This window comes from Panthera pardus, unplaced genomic scaffold (genome assembly GCF_024362965.1).
Source record: "Panthera pardus isolate Hobbes unplaced genomic scaffold, ASM2436296v1 HiC_scaffold_22, whole genome shotgun sequence".
Lineage (NCBI taxonomy): Eukaryota > Metazoa > Chordata > Mammalia > Carnivora > Felidae > Panthera > Panthera pardus.
The window spans coordinates 48,820,346-48,843,550 of record NW_026526788.1 but is presented as its reverse complement, the minus strand read 5'-3'; the positions used below and the strand labels follow the sequence as shown (position 1 = coordinate 48,843,550).

Here is a 23,205-nt window from a genome sequence, read left to right as displayed (position 1 = left end):
CATGTTGCTTTGAACTTTTGTTTGCTTTCATTACCTAGGGTATAGTCTTGTACTCCATGACCAGTCATGATGCTTTCTCATCAATGAAAGTACAATGGGAAAGCCATGGGAATTTCCATATTTCGTTCTATCCCCTAACTCTGGCTGTCAGGGTGGGGGGTGGGAAGGAAAAATTAAAATATCAGGGGTGCCTGGCTGGCTCAGTTGGTAGAACATGCAACTCTTGATCTCGGGGTTGGGAATTTGAGCCTCATGTTTGTTGTAGAGATTACTTAAAAATAAAATCTTAAAAAAGTTAAACAGATTATAATTTGGAAATGTGACAAGTAGTGATCACATATTCACTAGTATTTTGACTTTAAGATATTAAACAACCCATACAGAAGGAACAGCACCCAATGAATAGGTAAGAATTTAAAGAATTGTAAAAGTGTTCCAAGTACTCAACAAATAATCTGTAACCTATATAGAGACAGAATTATCAATTGAATATAACTGATGATTACTGAGAATAGCCAAAGGTCTTTGTTCAAATCAAGTATCAAGCCTAGGGCAACCCTTGAACTCTGAAAAAACTCTTCTTCAACAATCCTAAAGCACACATATATTTTTTTCATGAAATTGGGATGTATCTTAGCAAAGTGCTTTTTTCACAATCAATGGTTTCTTAAGATCTGATGAAATGTGACATATCCCCTGTTGTTCCCCCTGTATTTTCATGTGTAAATCCCTCTTTTCTTTCCCATAATCCGTGAAATGCTTCCCAAGGACTCTGATCATATTTCAATTGTATTAAGGAAGATGATGCTTAAAACAGTAAAAGCTAAACATAGTTAAAAACATTGATATCATAAGTTATGTATAAAAGGAAATTTGGAAAAATAAGCTATTTTATAACCATTTGAGATTTGGACTTCCGACCTCCCTCTATCCTCAAAGCACACAGGTTCTTGTGATATTTGGCTCCAAACCCCAGTTAGATTCCATATATCAGGGAGTTAGAAGACATATGTGACAAAGAGTGAAATCCTGAATAGATACTCAGGTATGATCTATGAGGGTAGAAGGAATGAGAGGCATTCATTCATTATTCTAGAGATTGGTGAAACAGAATCACATCATTTGTGATGTTGCCTTAGAGTACCCAAACAAGTGAGACATTATGGAATGGCTAAAGGGCAGATGCTTAATCATCACCCTAATCATTGCATATGGAACGTTTACTCAAGGGTGGAGTCAAATATTCTGGAACTATCTCTTAAAGGCAAATGTCTTAATCTCTCTTCTTTATTCCTTAATAGAGATGAGCTGTTTCCCCAAAATTAATGTATACTTTTCCTGTTATCTATGTCCAGTTAACTACTTCAGCTTACCTTGGTCAGGATATATTAGTTATAACCCCATGTTCTCAAGCTAATAAGTAAGCATCCATATTTTTCATATATGGATACTAGTTATTGGTGAAAAACTGGGATATGAAACACTAGGTAACCACCTGAGAACTGCTTGAGGAATCATTAACCATTAGTGAGAAAATGAGGGCTGCTCATTGTATAGTAAATTTCAATTTAGTTATGTACATAATCACTTTTCTTTCACCTGTTGCTTCCGCTTCTTGTATCAACTTCTAGGGGACAAATGTCTCTTTGAAGTGTCCTAGCTTCACACTGCAAGTGAATTATATGTGATACATTGCATATTTTAAGCCTGGTCATCCCAAACATACTCTCCAAATAGGTTAAATGTTTTTATATAGCTTTTTTTTTTCACATTTATTTATTTTTGAGAGAGACAGAGTGTGAGCAGGGAGGGGCAGAGAGAGGGGGAGATACAGAATCTGAAAACAGGTTCCAGGCTCTGAGCAGTCAGCACACAGCCTCTCATGGGGTTCAAACTCACAAAATGTGAGATCATGACCTGAGTGGAGCCGGAGGCTTAACCAACTGAGCCACCCAGGTGCCCCATATAGCTATTTTTATGTGAAGTACTTTCAGCCAAATATAAGAATAATTTTATAAATCAGACTTCTAGATCTATAGCGAGACCTAAACAGGCTGGGGATTCTGTGAAAACAAATGGCTTTTGGGGGGTACAGCAAATATTAAAACAAGAGATAAGCCCAAAGAGAAAAATACTAGAAATTTTCTCTCTGGACTCCTTTGTTTTGCTTAGCACAGACATGAGTGCTGAAGAAAATTAAGGAAATGAGGTAGTGAGGAATTAAATACATTTAGATATATTTCATTTCTGCTATGTTTCAACATGGTATATGTACCCTATTTGGCTTTAGTTTGGTGGCGGGGGGTCATCTGAAGTGGTGAGATCTGGGAGAACCCCAATAGACCAGCCGCACCCAGGAAAAAGAACTACTTCTGTTCCTAGGCAGCTGCCTTAGGGGGGGTGGGTTCAATATTCTGTAAAACAGTGTATGGGGTGTACCACACAAGTAGCTCCTCTCTACCACCTGCCACGTGGCCACACCCTGTTGGTATATTTTTTTCATAAACACAAGAGATTTCATGCCCATAGTATCTCCCACCATCCCTTGACCTAAAACTAACACGTGCAATCACAGTTCAGAGACAGCTCATCAAGGCTGGAAGGAAATAGGAAAAACACAAGGCACATGATTTGAAGAGAAACCAGAGTTTCAATTTCTCAGAATGTGAACAAAGGGAAACATGTTCTGCTTGCACAAATATAAAGTTTTTTGCACTTAAAAATGCGGGGTAGGATATACAGTTCTAATAACACCGGCTGAACTGCAAAGTACAGGTATTTCACTCTACCCGTCCGAGGAACCAGAACAATCGGTTCTCTGTATAGCATGACAAAGTGCTTGGTACTTAAATACTTTAAATGAATGAATAAATTTCAGTGAGGGAACATATCTGAATAACCTACGATCTCTCTCCTGAGAATGTAAAGGGAAGAGCGATATTAAAAATGTTTAAGTCTTTACTGTAGACCTTATTTAATAGGATCTTTCCTATGAACCCGCTGGTGGATGTGGAGGTTGGAGCTCTGGCTGAAGCCCTTCCCACACTTGCTGCACTCATAGGGCTTCTCTCCAGTATGCACCCTCTGGTGGATGAGGAGTTTTGAGCTCTGGCTAAATCCCTTCCCACACTTGCCACAGTGGTAGGGCTTCTCTCCAGTGTGGACTCTGAGATGGATGCGGAGATCAGAGCTCTGGCTAAAGCCCTTCCCACATTCGTAGCACTGGAAGGGCTTCTCACCTGTGTGTATGCACCGGTGAATGTGAAGGTTCGAACTCTGACTGAAGCCCTTCCCACATTCCCCACATTTGTAGGGCCTCTCCCCAGTGTGGACTCGCTGGTGGATGTGCAGGTTGGAGCGCTGACTGAAGCTCATACCACACTCCCCACACTCATAGGGCTTCTCGCCAGTGTGCACCCGTTGATGAATGTGCAGTTTGGAGCTCTGACTAAAGCCCTTCCCGCACTTGTCACATTTATAAGGCTTCTCGCCTGTATGGACTGCGTGATGAATGAGCAGACTTGAACTCCTTGTGAAGCCTTTTCCGCACTTGTCACACTTATAGGGTTTCTCATCCGTGTGGACTGCTCGATGGATGAGGAGACTGGAGCTCCTCGTGAAGCCCTTCCCACACTGCTCACATTTGTAGGGCTTTTCTTCTGCGTGGCGCCTTTGATGAAGTAGCAGCTCTGAGCGCTCGCTGAAGTCCTTACCACACTGACTACATCTGTGTAGCTTCTCTGCAGTGTGGATTTTCTCACACGGATTACTGCCTGAGCTGTTATGTCTTTTCCTGCAGTTGTAATGGTTACAGGGTTTCTCCCCTGTATGAGCTCTCCGATGACTACGACCGACCACTTGTGATTTCCAACCACAAATGTCTTTGCAGTTACAGTCAAAGTGATCCAAAGATTCTCTCAACTGGCCATTCTGGCAAGTTGCCTCACCACTGACCAATGGCGAGACCAGTTCTGTTACATCAGACAAAAGTTTAATTTGAAGGTTCTCTGAACAATGGTCCATGGGAGGACTTTCTCCTCCCAAGACTTTTCTCTCAGTGCCTTCTTCAGTTATAAACAGACTTTTACTTTTCTGAGGATCCTGGGGCTCCTTTTTGCAGAAAGTCACTGAGGAGCCCTTTGTGGCCACTTGGCTTGGGACTTTCAAAGACAAATATTCTTCACTTGCCATGTTTTTATAATCATCACTTTGAAGAGTCACCATACTGCTCTTGTTTCTAGAAATACAGAAGATGCTTTTCCCTACTTCTGACAAAGGGAAAAATCTAGTTCAGGATTCCTGTACCCTTCTCCTGGAAGATTCACAATACAATCCTGACTCTGTAATTGTGCTGGCCATATCTTCTAAAATTAGCCAGCAGAAAAGCCCCTAAGTAATAGATCCCTAAGTCTTTTTTCTTGAAGATTCTCCATAGAATTTTCATTCAAATCTCCTAGGGAACAAAGAGAATTCAGTGATAAGAACATACAAAGAGTAGATTTCAAGATTTTGGAACTAGAATGCCTAATGCTTGAAGATTTAGTAACTAGGAAAAGGTTCAGTCTTGTCCTTATAGTCATGTCCTTTGGGTTAATGTCAGAAGGAGAGAAGGCTTAGCTACACAAGGCAGAAATCTTGTCTCAGCTTTTAAACAAACAAACAAAACTGTTCTTCCCCTAACCTTGCATAGGCAATGAATGTGTCCTTGTCACAAATAACATTTCATTTCACTTTACTTCATTGTACTTTAATTAAATTTGCATTTAAATTGGTAACCCACTTTAAAAGGTGCTGGGGATACAAAGAAGAAAATAGAAATTCTTCTGCTTAACAAGCTAGAGCCTACTAGGAAGAAAGACAGTATCAACAGTGATAACCGTAAGTATGACAACAGATGCACGCACAACCAGTCATGGGAGCAGAGTACAGGCATTCAACCCAAACCTTGGGGAAGATATCTGGGAGCAAATGGAAGGGGGGGAAAAAAAGTGAAAATGCAGAGAAAATATGACATGCTCCAGAAAACTATACACAACTCCTTGTGGAGGATATAAAACAGGTGACAGGGGTAAAAAGTGTGCTCTGAAGAGGAAGGCAGGAGCCAGAACAAAGGGCTTGGCGTGTACTATAAGGATTTAGGATTACAACCCTCAGGGATTTAAAGGACTTCAATGGGGAGAAAATACCTGATTTTGTGATTTTAAACACCATCAGAAATAAGCAAGACTTTAGGTAGAGAAACAATTGCTGCAGCAAATCAGAAGCAAAGTGATAAGGATGGTTATCAAGACAAAGGAAGAAACTCATTGTAAATCACATGATGACCGACTAAACTTAGGAGGGGAAGGAGGCACCCAGCAGGATCCTTAAGTTCCTTACTTGAATTGACCAGGTATGGGGGTGTACTTGGTAAGACAGGCTGGAATGGGAAAGTGGGGACCAATAACAAACACAAACTTTGCCTTGTTTAATTTGTGGTGCTGTTCTTGTACTGTTCAGTAATATGGGCCTGGAACTCCTGAGAGAGAACTGTTCCAGGAATGTAGATTTTAGACTTACTAGTATGTATGTTCATCAAAACAATTAGAGTGAGTATCTTAATATTACACTGAGGTGACAAAAAAGAAGTCCACAATAGTCTTGTAAAAATAGGCCACAATTAGCAGAATAAAAATGTTGAGAAGCTCCTAGATGATAAAGAGCAGATGAATGAGAACTGATGGAGAATCCAAAAAAAAAAAACCAAAAAACAAAACAAAGCAAAACAAAACAAAAACCAAAAACAAATAAACAAACAAAAAACCCAAAACCCAAATGCACAGCTCAAATCACATACAGAGAAAAGGGCTTCCAAAAGACTAAGATCTCAACAAATCCTAGAAATTCAAATTCCAAACTCAGAATCAACAGTTGTAAAGAGAGGTTTACCCTGGAAACATGTTTATTAATTCATGTTAGGCATTTCTTTTCTTTTCTTTTTTTTTTTTTTAGTTTTGTTTATCTACTTTGGAGAGAGACAGAGAGAGAGAGAGAGAGACAGAGTTCAAGAGGGGAAGGGCCAGAGAGGGAGACACAGAATCCGAAGCAGGCTCCAGGCTCTGAGATGTCAGCACAGAGCCTGACGCGGGGCTCGAACTCACAGACCGCGAGATCATGACCTGAGCTGAAGTCGGACACTTAACCAACTGAGCCACCGAGGCGCCCCTAATGTTAGGCATTTCTAACGGCTGGACAAGTTGTTGCCATTAGCAGCACCACTCTCCCAAGCACCCTCTTCCCTACAAAAAAATGAAACATTGGGTGGCTAAGGGTAGTGGCCCCACAGAAACCCTCAAGAACAAAATAAATGGTCTGCCAGAGAAAAACTCCTAATAGTATTATTTGGGCTGGAGAGAAAAGCAGAAGTTGAGGTAATACTGAACCTGCACAATGAAAGGGTTGATTAAAGTACAAAAAGAAGCAACTGACTCCACATGTGCCCAGAATAAGGCTCGAGGTAACCCTTGAAGTGGGATTTCTGATAAGAGAGATACCTCAGAGCTAGAGATTGAGAAGCAGGGCACATCCCAGGTAATTTTGCACTGAAAAGGCAACCTTAAAAAAGGGGTTTACAACCACCCACCATCTGGATTCTTATATCTGTCTCAAACCCAATCAGCAGAGGTGTCCTCTATAAGTACAGCATGCATGCACCAAAGAGGGCCAAGCATCAGCTGAGGATACATACTCCAGTGTCATACTGTGAACATAAGCCTTTTGAAAAAAAAAATGAGACAATAAAAACAATATAAGCAGACAAAAAAAAAAAAAAAGCAGAAAACTAACATAAATGAAGACTGGCATAAACTCAAGAAATAATGACCAGAGGAAACAGAATTTAAAAGGTACGTAATTAAAATCCTAGAGAAATCTGAGAGGATATCGCATCTAGAAAAACAACATAATCTAATAAAATATAAACACATTGCTATGAAAAATAATCAGAATTCTTTCAAATTAATAAAAGGACTGAAAAGGATTACAACTATCCCTGTCATGCCCATTTGAAATACTCAGGCACTAGCTGCACAATCTTATGTAAGAGAAACTCTTATGACATCCATTCTACACATGAGGAAACCCAAGGTTGAAAAGGTTAAGTAACTTGTGTCACAGCTACCGTCAAGCTGTCTGATCCTAAGGTCTACGATCTCAATGGGTCAAGAAGCAAAATGAACACATGGCTAAGACAGAAGATTGAGGGATTCTCCTAGGATGCAGAGTAAAAAAAAGAGACAGATGGAAAGATAAAAGTAAAAGCCCATTTTGTAGTTCCGTGAATATGGTGAAGACTGAAGGGAGGGAGAGAAATGATCAAAGCAGTAACAGATAAAAATATTTCTTAGAATTCACAATTCAGTGCTCACTGAATGCTAAAAATTGTATGTGAAACTTCAGGACTTCAAGGAAAAAAAAAAATACCAGAAAACACAAAAGCATCCAGACAGAAATGGCAGGTTGTGTGCAAATAAATGAGAATTAATATATTAACACAGAACTACCAATAAACAATACTGGAAGCCTGAAATAATTGAGCATTATCTTCCATTTGGAGGAAAAGTGATTGTGAAGAAGATGATACACAATACAAGAAATCTCAGTGAGCAAAGAAGTCAATAAAATAGTTAAGTTGAATCGACTGTTGTTACATAAGAGAAAACTATAATAATTAACCAAACCACTATAAAACAGCATGGAAAATCACCCCAAATAAAATACTTTAAAAAGCAAGCATTAGCTTTAGGAAAGGAAAAAAAAAAAAAAAAAAGGAACTGTAATTATAGTACACTACTTTACCCTGCAGGGAACAAGCATTATGAAGTCAAAGCAATGTAAGCATTAATCGTGGATGAATGTTGGGGAAAATAATGTAAAAGAGCTAAATCCTCATTTATGATTTAAATAAGTCAATATAAAATATAAAATACTGAAAAACTGAAAATTAGCAGTATATTATAATAAACATTAAAACTATACTGAGATACCATTTTCCACCTGTTACACTGGCAAAACCCAAAAGCCTGAAAACACACTGCTTGTGAGTGTAAATTTGTAACACCCCCAAGAAGGACATTTTGACAATGATCAAAATCACAAATGTATGCACTCCACATTTCGGCTTGGGAGTTTCATTCTTCAGATTTCCAGGTAGACTTGTGAAATGATAACTGCAGGAGATTTAGTCACTGCAGATGGCTTGTGACAGCAAATGACCACAACCTGGGTAGAGGGGAGTTAGGGACATGAAGGAAGGTTTACACTGTGCACCTTTTTATTTTTGTAGTATAGCTTTAATAATTTATTTACTTATTTATTAAAGAATTTTTTTCTTACATTTATTTATTTTTGAGAGACAGAGACAGAGTGTGAGCAAGGGAGGGGCAGAGAGAGAGGGAGACACAGAATCCGAAGCAGACTCCAGGCTCTGAACTGTCAGCACAGAGCCTGACACAGGGCTCGAACCCACGAACCATGACACCATGACCTGAGCCAAAGTTGGACACTTAACAGACTGAGCCACTCAGGTGCCCCACTTTTTTTTTTTTTTTTTTAATGTGTATTTATTTTTGAGAGCAAGAGAAACAGCAAGAAGGAAAGGGCAGAGAGAGAGGGAGTTTGAAACTTTTTTTAGGGGGGTTCCATGGAGCCCAATGCGCAGCCTGAATCTGGGCCCTGAGATCAAGACCTGAGCGGAGATCAAGAGTTGGACACTTAACTGAGCCACCCAGGTGCCCCAATTTTTGAGATTTTTATAACTTACTTGCATTAAAAAATGTTGGACATCCACATTCAATGTTTTATCAATGAAAAATGAAAACCTAGCATTGAGACTGAAACTGGAAGCATAGAGCACAGGCATTATGTTTATATAAAGAAAATGAAAGCACAGGCCTCTCACTACTTACAGGGACTTCTTCACTCTGTGGTGCTTGCCTCACCTCCCAGGTTTAGTTGAATATAATGGTTCAAGAGCCATAGTCACTGAGGGAAGAGAACCACGTGGACAGAGGCAGGAAAAAAACCCTGATAGCCATTATTACAGGCTATTTCTTTTTGGTGGTTTTGTACAATGTCTGTTTTTACTACGGGATGGCAATTTCACATGGTTTAATCTAGTAAGTATATATGTATCTTACATCTGTGAAAAAGCCTTTTGTGGGGGCGCCTGGGTGGCTCAGTCAGTTAAGCATCAACTCTTGATTTTGGCTCAGGTCATGATCTAGCAGTTCAAGAGATCAAACCTTGTGTCAGGCTCCACACCGAGTGCTGAGTGTGGAGGCTGCTTGGGATTCTGTCCCTCTCTCCGCCTCACCATGCTCACTCTCTCTCTCTCAAAATAAATAAACATTTAAAATTATTTAAAACAAATTTTTTTTTATTTTAGAGACAGAACACAAGTGGGAGAGAGGGACAGAGGGAGAGAGAAGCCTAAGCAGGCTCCATGGAGCCCCACATGGGACTCAATTCCATGACCCTAGGACCATGACCTGAACCAAAATCAAGAGTCAGATACTCAACTGACTGAGCCACCCAAGCACCCCTAAAAATTTTTTATCATTGAATTTTTTAATGGGTACACATTTTTCTCTTATATGTTCCACTATAATTTGTATAACCAACACCCTCTGATACGTTTGGTGAGTAATTTTTTCACTATTTCATTTTAGTTAGTTATCTATCTATCTATCTATCTATCTATTTATTTATTTTGAGAGAGAGAGAGGGGGAGGGTCACAGAAAGAGGGAGAGAGAGAATCCCAAGTAGGTTCTGCACTGCCAGCACAGAGACTGATGCAGGGCTTGAACTCATGAGCCGTGAGATCATGACCTGAGCCAAAATCAAGAGATGAATGCTTAACTGACTGAGTCACCCAGGTGCCCCTTCAGTATTTTAAATAATTCTATAATGACTTATCATTCTCCATGATTTTCGGTTGGAGTACTGATTATTTCCTTACAGTAGATACCTAAAAATGAATTATTATATCAAAAATGTTTAACTTCTTTGATTTAAGCAGTCAAAATGTTTTTTGAGAAGAACTGTCAGTTATATCCATATTTTTCTTTATGGTATGAAATTTTGTCTCATCAAAAGTATTTTCTTCTATTCAGAAGGGGAGATGGATAAATCCCTGAATGTATAAGAAAAGAAGAAATGGAAACTAGACATTGTAGGGCAGGGGATATTTAATGAAAATAAAGTCAAGCAGAGGTAGTACAAGGCCAATGTGGGGAAAACGTGGGAAAAGACAAGAGTTCAGATAAGAAGGTCAGTGTAAATGGGAAAGACCACAAACTTCTGAAAAGGAAGTGGGGGGGAGTAAGTGACTAGAAAAAGGGAGATCAGTATGTGGAGACTATCCTTTGAGGCCTTAGCTTTCTCCACAGACCAGAGAACTTCAGAGAGAACTCCGGGAATATTAAAAAAGGGACTCCTCTTTCATGAATTAGCCTGGGCTTATAATCTGCCATGATGCCTAACTGATTCCTTTGGAGTTTATTTTCCATTATATAATGATCTTCACCTTGGTCTGAGAGATCACAACTGGGAGACAAGAAGGATCGGGTAACTGTACAGAAAGCAAATTCAGTCCCAAGAGATGATTTTATAAGGGATATGGTTTTTAAGATGACTCAGTAAAGCTACATTCTCCAATTCTTTTTTTTAATTTAAAGTGTATATATTTATTTTGAGAGAGAGAGAACAAGCGAGCACGCATGTCAGCAGAAGAGGGGCAGAGAGGGAGAGAATCCCAAGCAGGCTCCATACTGTCAGACGAGAGCCCAATGTGGACTCGAATTCATGAACTGTGAGATCATGACCTGAGCTGAAGCCAAGATTCAGATGCTTAACCAACTGAAGCACCCAAGCGCCCCTACATTCTCCAATTCTTTTTTTTTTTTTTTAATTTTTTTAACGTTTTTATTCATTTTTGACACAGAGAGAGACAGAGCATGAATGGGGGAGGGTCAGAGAGAGGGAGACACAGAATCTGAAACAGGCTCCGGGCTCTGAGCTGTCAGCACAGGGGCCCGATGCGGGGCTCGAACTCACGGACCGCGAGATCGTGACCTGAGCCGAAGTCGGCGCTCAACCGACTGAGCCACCCAGGCGCCCCATACATTCTCCAATTCTTAACAAGCCAAATTCTTTGGCTGCATAGAATAATCAGAAACATCCTTTGTGCCAAAAAATAAATAAATAAATAAATAAATAAATAAATAAATAAGGAAACATCAATTCCTAAACTACACCCCTGGGGCCCCATCACTATTTAAATTTGAAGAAACAAAGATTCTAATAGGCAGGTGTCCAGGCTCACGTTCTTACCTATGGAGACCAACTGTGGTTCTCCAGCATCACAGCTCAGTGCAGCTTCCTCTGAGCAGAGTCCAGACAGCCTTGCCCTTCCTCAGTGAAGCCCCAAGAAACATCCTTGAATGTTACTAGCTTCTGAAACATTAAGCCCATTTCTCCTCAACTGGCAACCATTTGCACAAATGCCTTGGAAGGAATGAGGGGTTGGTAGCACTGGACAAGGTAAGAAGGGTACAGAAGAGTATAGTTCAGGGATATGAGTCATTTAAGTCAAATTTTGTTGGAACAACTTTCTTTTCTCATCCACTTTGCTATTTTTATCCAAATCCTTCCCTTCCTGTCCACAACTCACCCAAGCTTAAGCTGTCCAGTTACTAATCTTTCCTTGTCACTGTCATCTCATGACATTGCAGAGTTGTCTTTTCCACCCATTCCTATCATTATCCTGATAATCTCAACACCCAAGAGAACAATTTGCTAAACACTCTAACTTCACGTTTCTTAACTACTTTAGTGCTAATCATCTCTGTCTCATTTCTTCAAACTCAATAACCATAACCAGGGCCATTTTGCTATATGGACCACCCTGCTTTTGAAATATTAATCTCTTACTATCCTACTCTTTAAAAACATCTTCCTGTTCTTTCTGCTCTTTCTCTTCCATCACACCTCTTTTATCAAGAGCACCACCTGCTAACTCCTTTTTTTTCCCTCCCAGCCAAAGTATACTTCTTTTTTTCCCCCCAAAGTATACTTCTGATTTCAAGTCTTTCCCTAGTCCTATCAATCATGTTCTTTCTACTTCTAAACTAAGTAGTTGAACGTTCCTGGAAAAAAGAAAATAGCACATATACACATACCATAAAATACTATCCTTAGGTATTCCCAAATATTTACCTCCAGCAATGTTTCCCCTTACCTCTACACTCCAAATCCCACTTAACATCTGCACTTGGATGTCTAGAAGGCACTTAAAACTTAATAGGCCCCAGTGGAACTCTCGCTCCTAAAAATCTCCATCAATATCTGCTTTTGCCTAGGGGTCCTCATTTTAGTAAATGGCCACACAACCCACCCAGTTGCTGAAGTCAAAGTCCTAGAAGTCATTTTGATTCTCTCTCTTCCTCACATTTTATCCATACCAAGTCCTATCGATTCTATCTCTAAAACACATCAGAATCTACTCACTTCTCTCCACCTTGGAGATTATGATTATGAGCACAGCCATATTAAGTTTGAATTGTACCAACCTCCCAATTTGTCTCTCTGCTTCCACACTTGCTACCGCACACAATGAATTTTCCACATAGTAGCCAGGGTGATCTTTTAAAACATCACATCAGGCAGGAAACCCTCCAAAGGTTTGCAACGGACATCGAGTAAAATCCAGACCCTTCATCTTAGTCTGCAAAGCTTAACAGACTGGGGTCCTGTCACTTCTCCAACCTCAACTCAAGTCACTCCTCCCTACGTGTCATACTTGGCCGCAGTGACCTTGCAGGTCCTTGACAACATCAAACCTATCCCAACTTAGGGCCTTTAAACTGGCTGTCCCCTCTGCCCAGAACATTCTTTTCCCACACCCACACACACCTGGTTCCTTTTCATTCAGGCCTCAGCTGAACTACCGCTGTCAGGGAAGCATTTCCTGTCTTAATTTCCTGTCTAATCCACAGTAGCATCCAGAAACTATCACTTCTCTTTGTTTTCATTTCTTTGCACTACTTATGCCTTATCTCATTTTCTTATTTATTCATTTGCTTTCTTATTTACCATCTCTCCCCACTAAGATATATGTTACTGAAGAACAGAGAGGTGTCTGATCCTTGCATCCTCAAGCAATGCCTGTCACTTAACAGGAGTCCAAACATTTATTTAGTTAACTTCACAGTGACTCTGGTTCCTTCCAGAGTTCTGTGGATGGAGCAACACTTCTCAAATTACCTCTGGCGAAGGAATACTTTCTTTTAAAAAGTTTCCAATATGTCAGACTTGTCACATTTTTGTAAAATACAATAAAAAAGAGTTACTAGAAAATAAAAACCCAGACATAGAAAATGCCGAAGCCATTTTTAAATTATTAAATTATTATTAAAATATTGAATTATTTTAAACACTCTCAGTGTCTCTCCTTGTGTCTTTGCAGACTGGTAACAAGCCGTCTGTGGGCTGCCACCAGCCTACAGGCGACACCTAAAAAGCAGACTGACAGAATATACATAAGATGAGAACGAAGTGAAGCCACAGAAGCAGCTCAACTCTGGGCCAGGGAAGAACCTGCTAACTTTCAGAACTCCAACACCTCAGGCCTGAGGCTGAAGGGGCTCTACCCACTCGCGCCTCAGGAAACTGAAGACAACCAGGCCGCTTGCGGGAATGATAGGACTACCCTACTTGTCACCAGTGGAAGGTAATGATGAGGGAAGGCAGCAGTTTCCTCCCAAGCTCTCAGGTCTCCACTGTATCTGAGGAGAGAGAGATGAGATTGGGCTCAAGAAGCCTGCAAGTTCCTGCGTGAAGGTGGGAAAGAAAAGCGGCAGAAGTGGAGGTTGCTGCCTCAGGGTGCCATACATACACCCGTGAGGACAGGGGCCAGGGGAACGTCAAGCATTAGGATTAGCCACTCCTTTCAACCAGACTTTCTTCTCAACCTCAGAGAACAAGGTTTCTTTATGTATGAGGCTAACCTCTCTCGTTGCATTCTAGATTCAATCTTCTTCCTTTTGAAATTCAAGTCCATCAATTATCTTTTTTCCCCTTTCATTTTTTAACCATCTTCCTTCCACTCAGTCATCTGGATGGTCTAAGACTCCCGCCCTACCTCAGTAATTTCAAACCACTTCAGATCTTGTGAACTCTTCTCTCCTAAATCTCCCTTCAAAGTGTTACCTCTTCTTTATTTCACTGCCACCGTCGTAGGTAAGGCCCCCGTTTCTTATTCTAGACCACAATAAATCCTTACCAAGTCTTTAAAATACCAGTTTTGTCATTTTTCAATCCAGAGACTGAAAGACTGAGTTACTAATTTTTTAAGATCCCACAGATAAAGTGGTGGGGAGAATTCCATGCCAAGAATGGAAAGGATATGTTGATGGACTACTAACTCTGCAGCAGACTAAAGATTCCGGGATAAGAAATGGTAGGACAGTGGGCCACATGAAAGGTATCAGTGTGATAAAGGTAAAGAAAATAGTGGTTCTGCCAAAGACAAAGCTGGGGGAAGGAATCTGAATAATGAACAGTCTCCCCTGATATCAGTGGAGCTAATGAATTACACCCAAGGTAGACTCAGTATCCTGAAGGCTAACCAAAGGGAAAGGTCATGGGACTAGCAGTTTCCTGTTCCCACCTGACAAATGTCAAACTCCTTAAAACTATTTATATCATGTAACTTTCCACTTCCTTTCCAGAGCCCATCCTTGCTGGATCCAACAATTTACTCAGAGGCAGGAAAACAGTAATGCAGAAGTCAGGAGGTAGACAAGTGCTGTCGTCAGACTAGATTACCTGCAGTTAACCAAATGTCACGCTGTAATCTAGAATAGCCCTTTACATGCTGCTTCTGTCCTGACTTTTATTTCTTCCATTCATCTTGCAACTCCTTTCAGTTTCAAGACAATCAACAACTGCCTTTCTGAAGCGTGAGGATAAGTTAAATGCCTCTTCCTTCAAGATCTCATAGTATTTTTCACATATCTCTACCATAGCTATAAAGTCTGTCTTCCAAATTGGCTACAAGATTCTAACGGATAGGGGCCATGTTCAACTAATCTTTAAATCCCCAGCAACTAGCACAACTGACTAGGGATCTAAACGATAGTTACAAATTCACATTCAACTTGAATGATGAAAAGATACAAGTATACGTGAACTTTGAGATCATCAAGGTAAACACTCTAATTTTACAGATGAGAAGACCAAGGCTCATGATAGTGAAGTGACTTACTCAAGGTCACAGAGGGAGGGGTTAAATTGGGACTCCTGCCTTTCAGACTCAAGGACAATGTCTGGTACATAAGAGAACACTCAATAAGTATTGGTGGAATAAAGTCTTTCTTTAAATTCAAAAGTTATTAATATATACCAGAATTTCAAAATTCCACTATATTAGCAATCCCCAACTTCATGATAAATAATCTTCATCAGGGCCTAGGTAGAGGAAAAGGAAGGAAAATATATAGAGCACAGGGTTTCATTCACATTAATTTCCCTTGAAGCCCTCAATTCCTTTTCAAGGCACAGAGATGGCATGCTCTTAGGACCTTGGGGCAGCTTATTGTCCTCTAAACAGATCTTTATAAGAGCTCATGGTCTCTTCCTATGTATCTAAGAACTGTATTTGCCAAGCAAAAAGATGGTCTTTCTGGTGGTGGTGCAAAACTTCTTCCTTAAAATCCAACCTGATATTTTATTCAAGTAACTTCTGGTATAATTCACCTGTTTAGTTATGGAGAGGGAAGAGCATAGAGTTAGAAGACACGGAGTTTCCTTCTGCCTCTGCTGCTTCTGCAACAGGGGACATGGTGCTTTCCTTCAGCTCCCTCAGATTTAGAGCTCTCTGTAAAATGCCAGTCCCAAGGCAGAGAGGGGGCTGGCGGACCCCTTCCATTTCAAACATTCTATGATTCTAAGTGTTAACCTCGAGGTAACTTTCGAGGAATGGTTTTATGGAGACAAATGAGAAATCAGTTTTTACAAAAGTACTACTCAGTAATTTAACAATTTATTGGACCAATTAAACATGTAGGTATGTTGGTGAAGGGAACAAAACAACCAGAGCATAAAAGATAAATAACCCATCTTACCTACCTTAATGACGCTCACATTAAGTTTATAGAGATATATCTCACAACAAATCCAACAAATCTTTGGATGTACAGAGGCCAATAAGATTAAAGAAAAAAAAAGTGAAACTCTCCTTTTAGTAGGTTTGGGGCGAGGGTAGTGTCTATGAATCTGAATTCTTAAAAACCACCACAGTAACTCTGATGAACAGCTTGGTTAAGAAGTATTACCGGGAGTGATTTGGTAATGACGGTGCTGGCATTTAGCAAACTTTTTAATGTTTAATAAATGGTTATTATTAAGATGTGTATTCTTTCACACACAGAAGGTGCTCATGCAGAAAAGCACCACAATTTATAATTCTGTTTGTTCTCCTGACCCCACTTAGCACTGGCTGGAACAGGTGAGAACTCTGAATAACTTTCAATGCGAGTGAAATGCCTTGGCAGGAAAAGGGAGGCTTTGAGAGAGGACCAGGCAAAGACGCTGTGTGGACTCTTTCAATGGGAGAGCACAGCGCAGTGCTCTGGGGAGTGGGCCAAGTTCACGGAGCTAGGGTGGTTCAGTGAAAACTGATGTGGAATTTAAAGTAAGCGGCCACCTGTGCAGACTCTGGCGACATCATTTGGTAGCTATATGCCCTTAGCATATTAATGTTCTTACACCCATATGTATACAATATTTTAGGTCTCACACCGACGTCTGACAATAAAAAGATCGTACAGAACAAAGACAGGAACCTGACACCAGATGAGCACTCAATTCATGCTAATGTTCTTTCTTTGTTCCAAGCTAGAAAGGTTCTGTCCATTCTCAGAGAGATGGCATTTTCACAGAGAAGAAACCCCAACTCACCTACCTGGCACTAGGTCATTTCCTCCTCTCTGGAAGGTCACCGTCCTGGAAAAGTGGCGTCAGGGAAAGAGAAACAGCCATGAAAATCAAGTCCACCTTGCAGGATACAGACCAGCCAGTCCAGCAAGACTGTAGGAAAAAAGTTACTGAGCTCCTGCTACTAACCCCTTTTCAGTAGCCCTTCCCACGCCATCTCCCGAGCTTTCTTTCTAGTCTCTCCGTGCTGCCCCTCCCTCACCTCTCTCCACACGGCTTTGGATTGAACAGGCCAAGCCTCTCCCCCAAACCCACGAAGGTAAGTAAATCCCGCTGCTCCCAGCAACACTAGGATGTGTCCCTTTCCTCAGGGATTCTGATTTCTGTCCTGAAGTTCTAGAAAGAGCAGTAGGAGCTCTCAGCTTGGATGCTTTGCCTCGGAATGGATTTCCACTCCCCGAGGCGCTTTCCCCGACCTGCCTCATTTCTGGGGTGTGAGGACAGTGCTGTGGGGACAGAAACCTAGGTCTCTGAAAGGGGCCCCTCTCGGTCGCCTAACATCCACCGCAAACCCTGGAATAAGGCCAGTCACCGGCACAGAAATGGCCGGTACGGCCAACTTCGAAGCCTCCAGGCCGGCCAATGCCAGAGCTAAGCCGGGCGAGAGAGATGGGCCCCTCGGAGCCGCAGCCGCTTCTGCGCTGGGGGCCGTTTAGTGTCAGGTGATCGCGGTCCGGCCAGGCGGACACAGGGGCGGTCGCGACTCCCACCCCCCCATCCACCCCTCCACTCCCCCCCCCCCCCCCCACGTGCGGTCCCGGGCCGCACCTCCTCTTGGTCGCGAGCCCTCTCACAGCCGCCCCGCCAGGCTTTCGGGTCTCAGCGGTCCTGCACCACCACCGCGTCACTCCCACATCCCAACCACAGAATGCCTCCCTGCCCGCAGCGTCGCCTGTCCTGCGCGTCTCACCTCCCACGTGGAATCCTACACCTGCAAGCGCAGTATTCCCGAGACTGACCCGCGCCCGCGCCTAAGGGCCCCCAACTACAAATCCCAGAAAGCTGCGGGCCGGTCGTACCCACTTCCGGCGCACACTTCCGGCGAAGGTCGGGGCCAGTTCCCGGCTGCGGGGGTTCAGCGGGTAGCTGTCCTTTGAGGTCAGAGACTAGTTTGTTTAAGTTATCTTATTATTATTTAAAAAAAACTTTTTAATTTTTATTTATTTTGAGAGAGAGAGAGAGACAGAGCGTGAGATGGGAAGGGACAGAGAAAGGGAGAGAAGAATCCGAAGTTGGCTCCAAGGTTGGAGCTGCCAGCACAGAGAGCCCTACGTAGGCTCCAGCTCACAAAGGATGAGAGTGTAACCTGAGCTGGAGTTGAGGCCTAACCGACTGAGCCACCCAGGCACCCCTTATTATTATTATTTTTTTATTATAAGTGTGTCAGTTATTTTAGGAATACCCATTGAAGTGTTCTTAGTTTTTGAAGTGTTACTGGTGTGAAAAGAACGTAAAGATATCACCTGTAATTTTGTCTTTACCCTTAAAAATATTCTGAAATGAATATATGCTATTTGGCCTCACCGTCTTGGCTCCAAAGTTCATTCATATGGCAAACATGAGGGCCTACGATGTTCCAGGAACTGTCGAGGGTAGGTGGTGTAGCCCCATTTTGCAGCTTTTACATTTTAAAAGTTTCAAGAAGCATACTCAGTGTCTCATCATAAGGGTAAAGTATGGATTCAAGTCCAGATTTTTTTTCTGAATATTCCAGAGCACGTGTTCTTCACACTTGATTCCCTTTATTATTCCCCTGTGTTTCCACATAATTTTCCCCTTGAAAACTTGGTTTTCTCATTTATGAAAGGGACCCAGTAACCACAGCCCTTTTCGAGGAAACCCCCAGGAAGGCAAAGGGGGTTAAAGTGTTTCAGAAGCTTTCCAGGCTTTTAGATGGTTGAAGATAACTATCACCGAATTATCGTGCATTATACTTAGAAAATGTCAGGAGGTGTTTGTAGGGATGAGTTGAGGGGCCTCAGGTGGGGTTGTTAGGGGGACAAAGACCTTCACCTTGTGTTCTGTGCAGTTTAGAATCCCTGGAAATGATCCCTGGAGAATTTCCTCCCAGGGTGGTGCTGGGACCTTGGGATGTGTGTTGAACGGCATTCTGCTGACAGTGATCAGCCTGCCTACAAACATATACCCCATACTCATTCACACAAACTATATGCATACACACAATCTGTACCCCTTCACAGCATGTTCCCACACAACCTCATTCATACATAGTATGTGCTCACACTCACCCATTATTGTCTGCAAGAACACATTATTATTCCCCAATTTGTTTCAGTTCGTGTATTTTTAAAATTTTTATTTTGAAATAATTATAGATTCACAGGAAGTTGGAAAAAATGTACAGGGAAGTCCCCGTGTCCTTCGCCTAGTTTCTCCTAATGGCAGCATCTTACGTAAATAAATTTTGTAATTATCAGGATATAGATCCTGTATGTGTTTTGTTAAGTTTATACCTTAATATTTAATTTTCTTGTACTATAAGTGATATTGTGTTTTTAATTTCAGATTTCACATATTTATTGTTTAGTATATAGAAAATTGATTAATTTTTGTGTGCTGATCTTGTGTAAGACTCTGCTGAACTTAGTGGTTATCAGAGGGTTTTCTTTAAAAAAAAATTTTTTTTAAATCATTATTTATTTTTGAGAGAGAGAGACAGAGTGTGAGCAGGGGAGGGGCAGAGAGAGAGGGAGACACAGAATCCCAAGCAGGCCCCAGTCTCTGAGCTGTCAACACAGAGCCCCACAGGGGGCTCAAACTCATGGACCATGAGATCATGACCTGAGCCGAAGTCAGAGGCCCAACCGACTGAGCCACCCAGGCGCCCCCAGAGGGTTTTCTTTTTTAAATGCTTTTTTGACATTTTTCACATAGAGAATTATGCCATCTACAATTAGAGATCGTTTACCTTCTTTATTTCCAACCTATATTCCCTTTATGTTTTTTCTGACCTATTGCATGAACTAGAATTTCCAGCACTATGATGAACAAGCTGATGAGAATAGACATCCTTGTTTGTTACCCCCCCCCCCACCCCCCCGCCCAGGGAGAAAGCATTTGAACTTTTAACATTAACTTTGGTGTTACTTTAGGTCTTTATCAATTTGAGGAAATTCCTTTCTATTCATAGTTTGCTTAGCATTGTTACCATGAGTAGTTGTTGGATTTTGTGTAATGCTTTTTCTTATATCAATTGATATGATCTTAATATTTTTCTTCTTTAGTATTGATATGGTAGATTATATACTAATGGGTTTTCAAGTATTGAACCAATCTTGCATATGTAGAATAAATTCCACTTGGCTGAGGTGTGTAATCCTCTTTTTATTTTGCTGGATTTGATTTGATAATATTTCGTTGAGTATTTTTACATCTACATTAATGAGATATTGGTTGGTAGTTTTTTTTTTTTTAACGTTTGTTTATTTTTGAGAGAGTGCAAGTGGAGGAGGGGCAAAAAGAGGAAGGGACACAGAGGATCCAAAGGAGGCTCTGTGCTGACCATGAGATCATCTCACAAACCATGAGATCATGACCTAGCCGAAGTCGGATGCTTACCTGACTGAGCCTAGGTGCCCTTGTTTTGTTTTGTTTTGATGCTGTCTGGTTTTGGTTATCAGGCTAATAATGGCCTCACAAAGTGAGGTGGGAAATAATAGTTTCTCTTGTTTGATTTTTTGGAAGAGATTGCATAAAATTTATGTTAATTCCTCTTTAAATGTTTGATAGACTTCTCCAGTGAAACAATGTAAGCCTGGAGATTTCCTTTTATTTTAAATTACAAGTTAAGTTTCTTTAATAGTCACATGACTCTTCAGATCATTTTATTTTTTTGTTTTTGTTTTTGTAGTTTGTGGTTTTCAGGGAGCTTGTTCAGTGCTTCCAAGTTGTCACATTTATGAATGCAGACTTGTTAGTAGAAGTCCTTCTTGAGCCCTGTTTAGGGGACTCACAATATAGTAAGGAGTTTTTTTTACCTAAATAGTGTGGCTGAGGCTCACAGGAATGTTCATATCTGTTTTCCAAGTCAAACGATCTGCTGTGTGGATGTATCTAATGGTACTTGTTTTTTTTTTTTTTTTTTTTTCAATCTTACTTTAGTCTTGCCCCACCCCTATCCAGTACCCTTTTGCCATCTCTTCTTAGTTGATTCCTTCCCTGACCCCAGAGAAGGGCAGTTATGGTATGGCCCCCTGAGGCCATTGAGGCCCAGCTAAGTCCTCCATGTGGCCAGGGCCAGATGCTCTGGGAAGAAACTTGAGAGGTCTTCATTTGGGGTCTGCATCTTCTGCTTATTGTGGTCTTGGGACCTGGAGGAGCACTGGCCAGGGAGCACATCAGTCTGTAGGCCTCAGCTGGAGAGCCCTTGGGAGACACACAGAAAAAAAGGTGGAGGGACTTCCATTTACTGATTTCCTCCAGGATGCCCTGCACTGGGCTCAGGGCCCAATGTTTATCATTGCCTGTTAACAACCCTGTTTTATTTATTATTTAAGAAAAAAATTTTTAATATTTATTTATTTTTGACAGAGACACGGTGCAAGCAGGGGAGAGGCAGGGAGAGAGGGAGACACAGAATCTGAAGCAGGCTCCAGGCTCTGAGCTGTCAGCACAGAGCCTGATGCAGGGCTCGATTTCATGAGCCGTGAGATCATGACCTGAGCCGAAGTCGGATGCTCAACTGACTGAGCCACTCAGGTGCCCCTGCTCACTTATTTTTAAATTGAAGGCACAGAGGATGAGCGAGAAAGGGACAGTGACTTGCCCAAGATCCTGCTGGTGGTAAATGGCAGAGCCGGGATTGAAACTCAGCACCTTGGATATTGAATTGGGCACACATTCACTATAGCACATTTGTCTGTCACCTCATCTTTTCAGGGGATCACAAATGGAATAGGCCAGAATAGAGATGAGGAAAGGAACTTCTGTTGGACCCCTTGGGCCCTGCCTCCCAGTTCAGCCTGCTGAGGGATCAACCCAACATAGAAATGGTGGTAGATGCAGGTCCAGTCATAGTGGACTCCTAGGAAAGCTGCAGAAATCACTGTAGGAGCTGGAAAAGGGAGGTCAGGGCTCCTGTGTGGATTTGAGCCCAGCCAGGTCGGCTCCTGGCTAGAACAGGGGAACACAGAGCTGCCTCCTTCCAGATTCCTACAAGTTCTAAGAATATGTCCAGTTCTGTTTCCCAGACTGTCCCTGGAATGTGCTCAAATGTGAACCATACAAATGAAGAGGGTGATAAGGAGGGTCTCATCCAGCCTTCTTCACTTTTCAGACTGGGAATTGAGGCCCAGAGAAAAGAAGAGAATTGGTCAAGTGCCCTCAGACAAGCAGGGAGGGGAGAGGAGGGAAGTTAGTCCTGCCCAGTACTGAAGGGCTCTTGGTGCTGCCTTGCTAGGGATCCAGGGGTAGACACTTATCATTATAGTGTTCCTGCTACTAGATGCACCTCAGCATCATTCCTGCGCTTACTCATTCAAAAGCATTCAGTGAGTATATTCTGTGTACCTTGTCACATACAATGCTGTTTCTCCACAGGGCTCCACCAGCACTGGGGGTGAGGGTTTTAGTGGTTTTCAGCATTATGAATCCTCTCTCCTCCCCCATCAGCTTCTTCATCTTGATTGTTGTTGCTGTGCTTTCACCTTTCTTCAGATTCTACCCGTTGACTTTCTCTAAGATGTCGGCCACTGCCAACTAAGGATACTAATGAGTAGATAACATCTTAAGGAGCGTCCCCCCCCCCAAACTAAGGTTAAATGTATCACAGGGTATCCCTAAAGGTCTAAAAATCTTTAAACCAAAAAATTGTGACTTTTTAGATGTTGTATTAGGATGATAGAAATGTAAAAGAAAAAAATCTGTGTGGGGTGGGCAGAGTTGGGTTGCCACATTTAGCAAATGAAAATACAGGATGCCCAGCTCAATTTGAATTTCAGATACACAATGAATGGCCTTATTTTTTTGTTTAGATGTGTGTTCTTTGTAATGTTTGTCTGAAATTCAGACGCTGCTGGGCATCCTGAATTTTATCTGGAAACCCTAGAAGAGTGGCATATTTCCAAGAATGCCTTGAAAGACTCTAAGGGGGCAATTGCAATCTGGGAGGCTACCCCCAAAAATGTGTTAGCCTGGCTTTCAGCTTGGTC

At 41.6% G+C, this 23,205-nt stretch overlaps 1 protein-coding gene and 1 long non-coding RNA gene across 16 annotated transcripts in view; one reads left to right on the top strand and one right to left on the bottom strand.

Annotated features, from left to right (window-relative positions):
• Positions 1–13,843, top strand: part of LOC109264603 (uncharacterized) — an 87,323-nt gene extending 73,480 nt beyond the window's left edge. For both annotated transcript variants that reach the window (XR_008424878.1, XR_008424880.1), the window contains one exon: positions 13,506–13,843. This is a non-coding gene — a long non-coding RNA (uncharacterized LOC109264603). The remainder of the gene's footprint in view (positions 1–13,505) is intronic.
• The window catches only part of ZNF239 (zinc finger protein 239), a 95,929-nt gene extending 77,836 nt beyond the window's left edge, over positions 1–18,093 (bottom strand). For 2 of the 14 annotated variants that reach the window (XR_008424870.1, XR_008424872.1), the window contains exons 1-2: positions 17,946–18,093; positions 17,004–17,128 (exon numbers count right to left, since the gene is read on the bottom strand). Coding sequence is in view for 9 of the 14 variants with exons in the window: in XM_019444971.2 (XP_019300516.2) it covers positions 2,971–4,224 (1,254 nt within the window). In the remaining 5 variants the exon portion in view is untranslated. The other 12 variants (XM_019444971.2, XM_019444969.2, XM_053909716.1 and 9 more) reach the window with 12 other exon arrangements.
• Between the last annotated feature and the right edge of the window lie 5,112 nt (positions 18,094–23,205).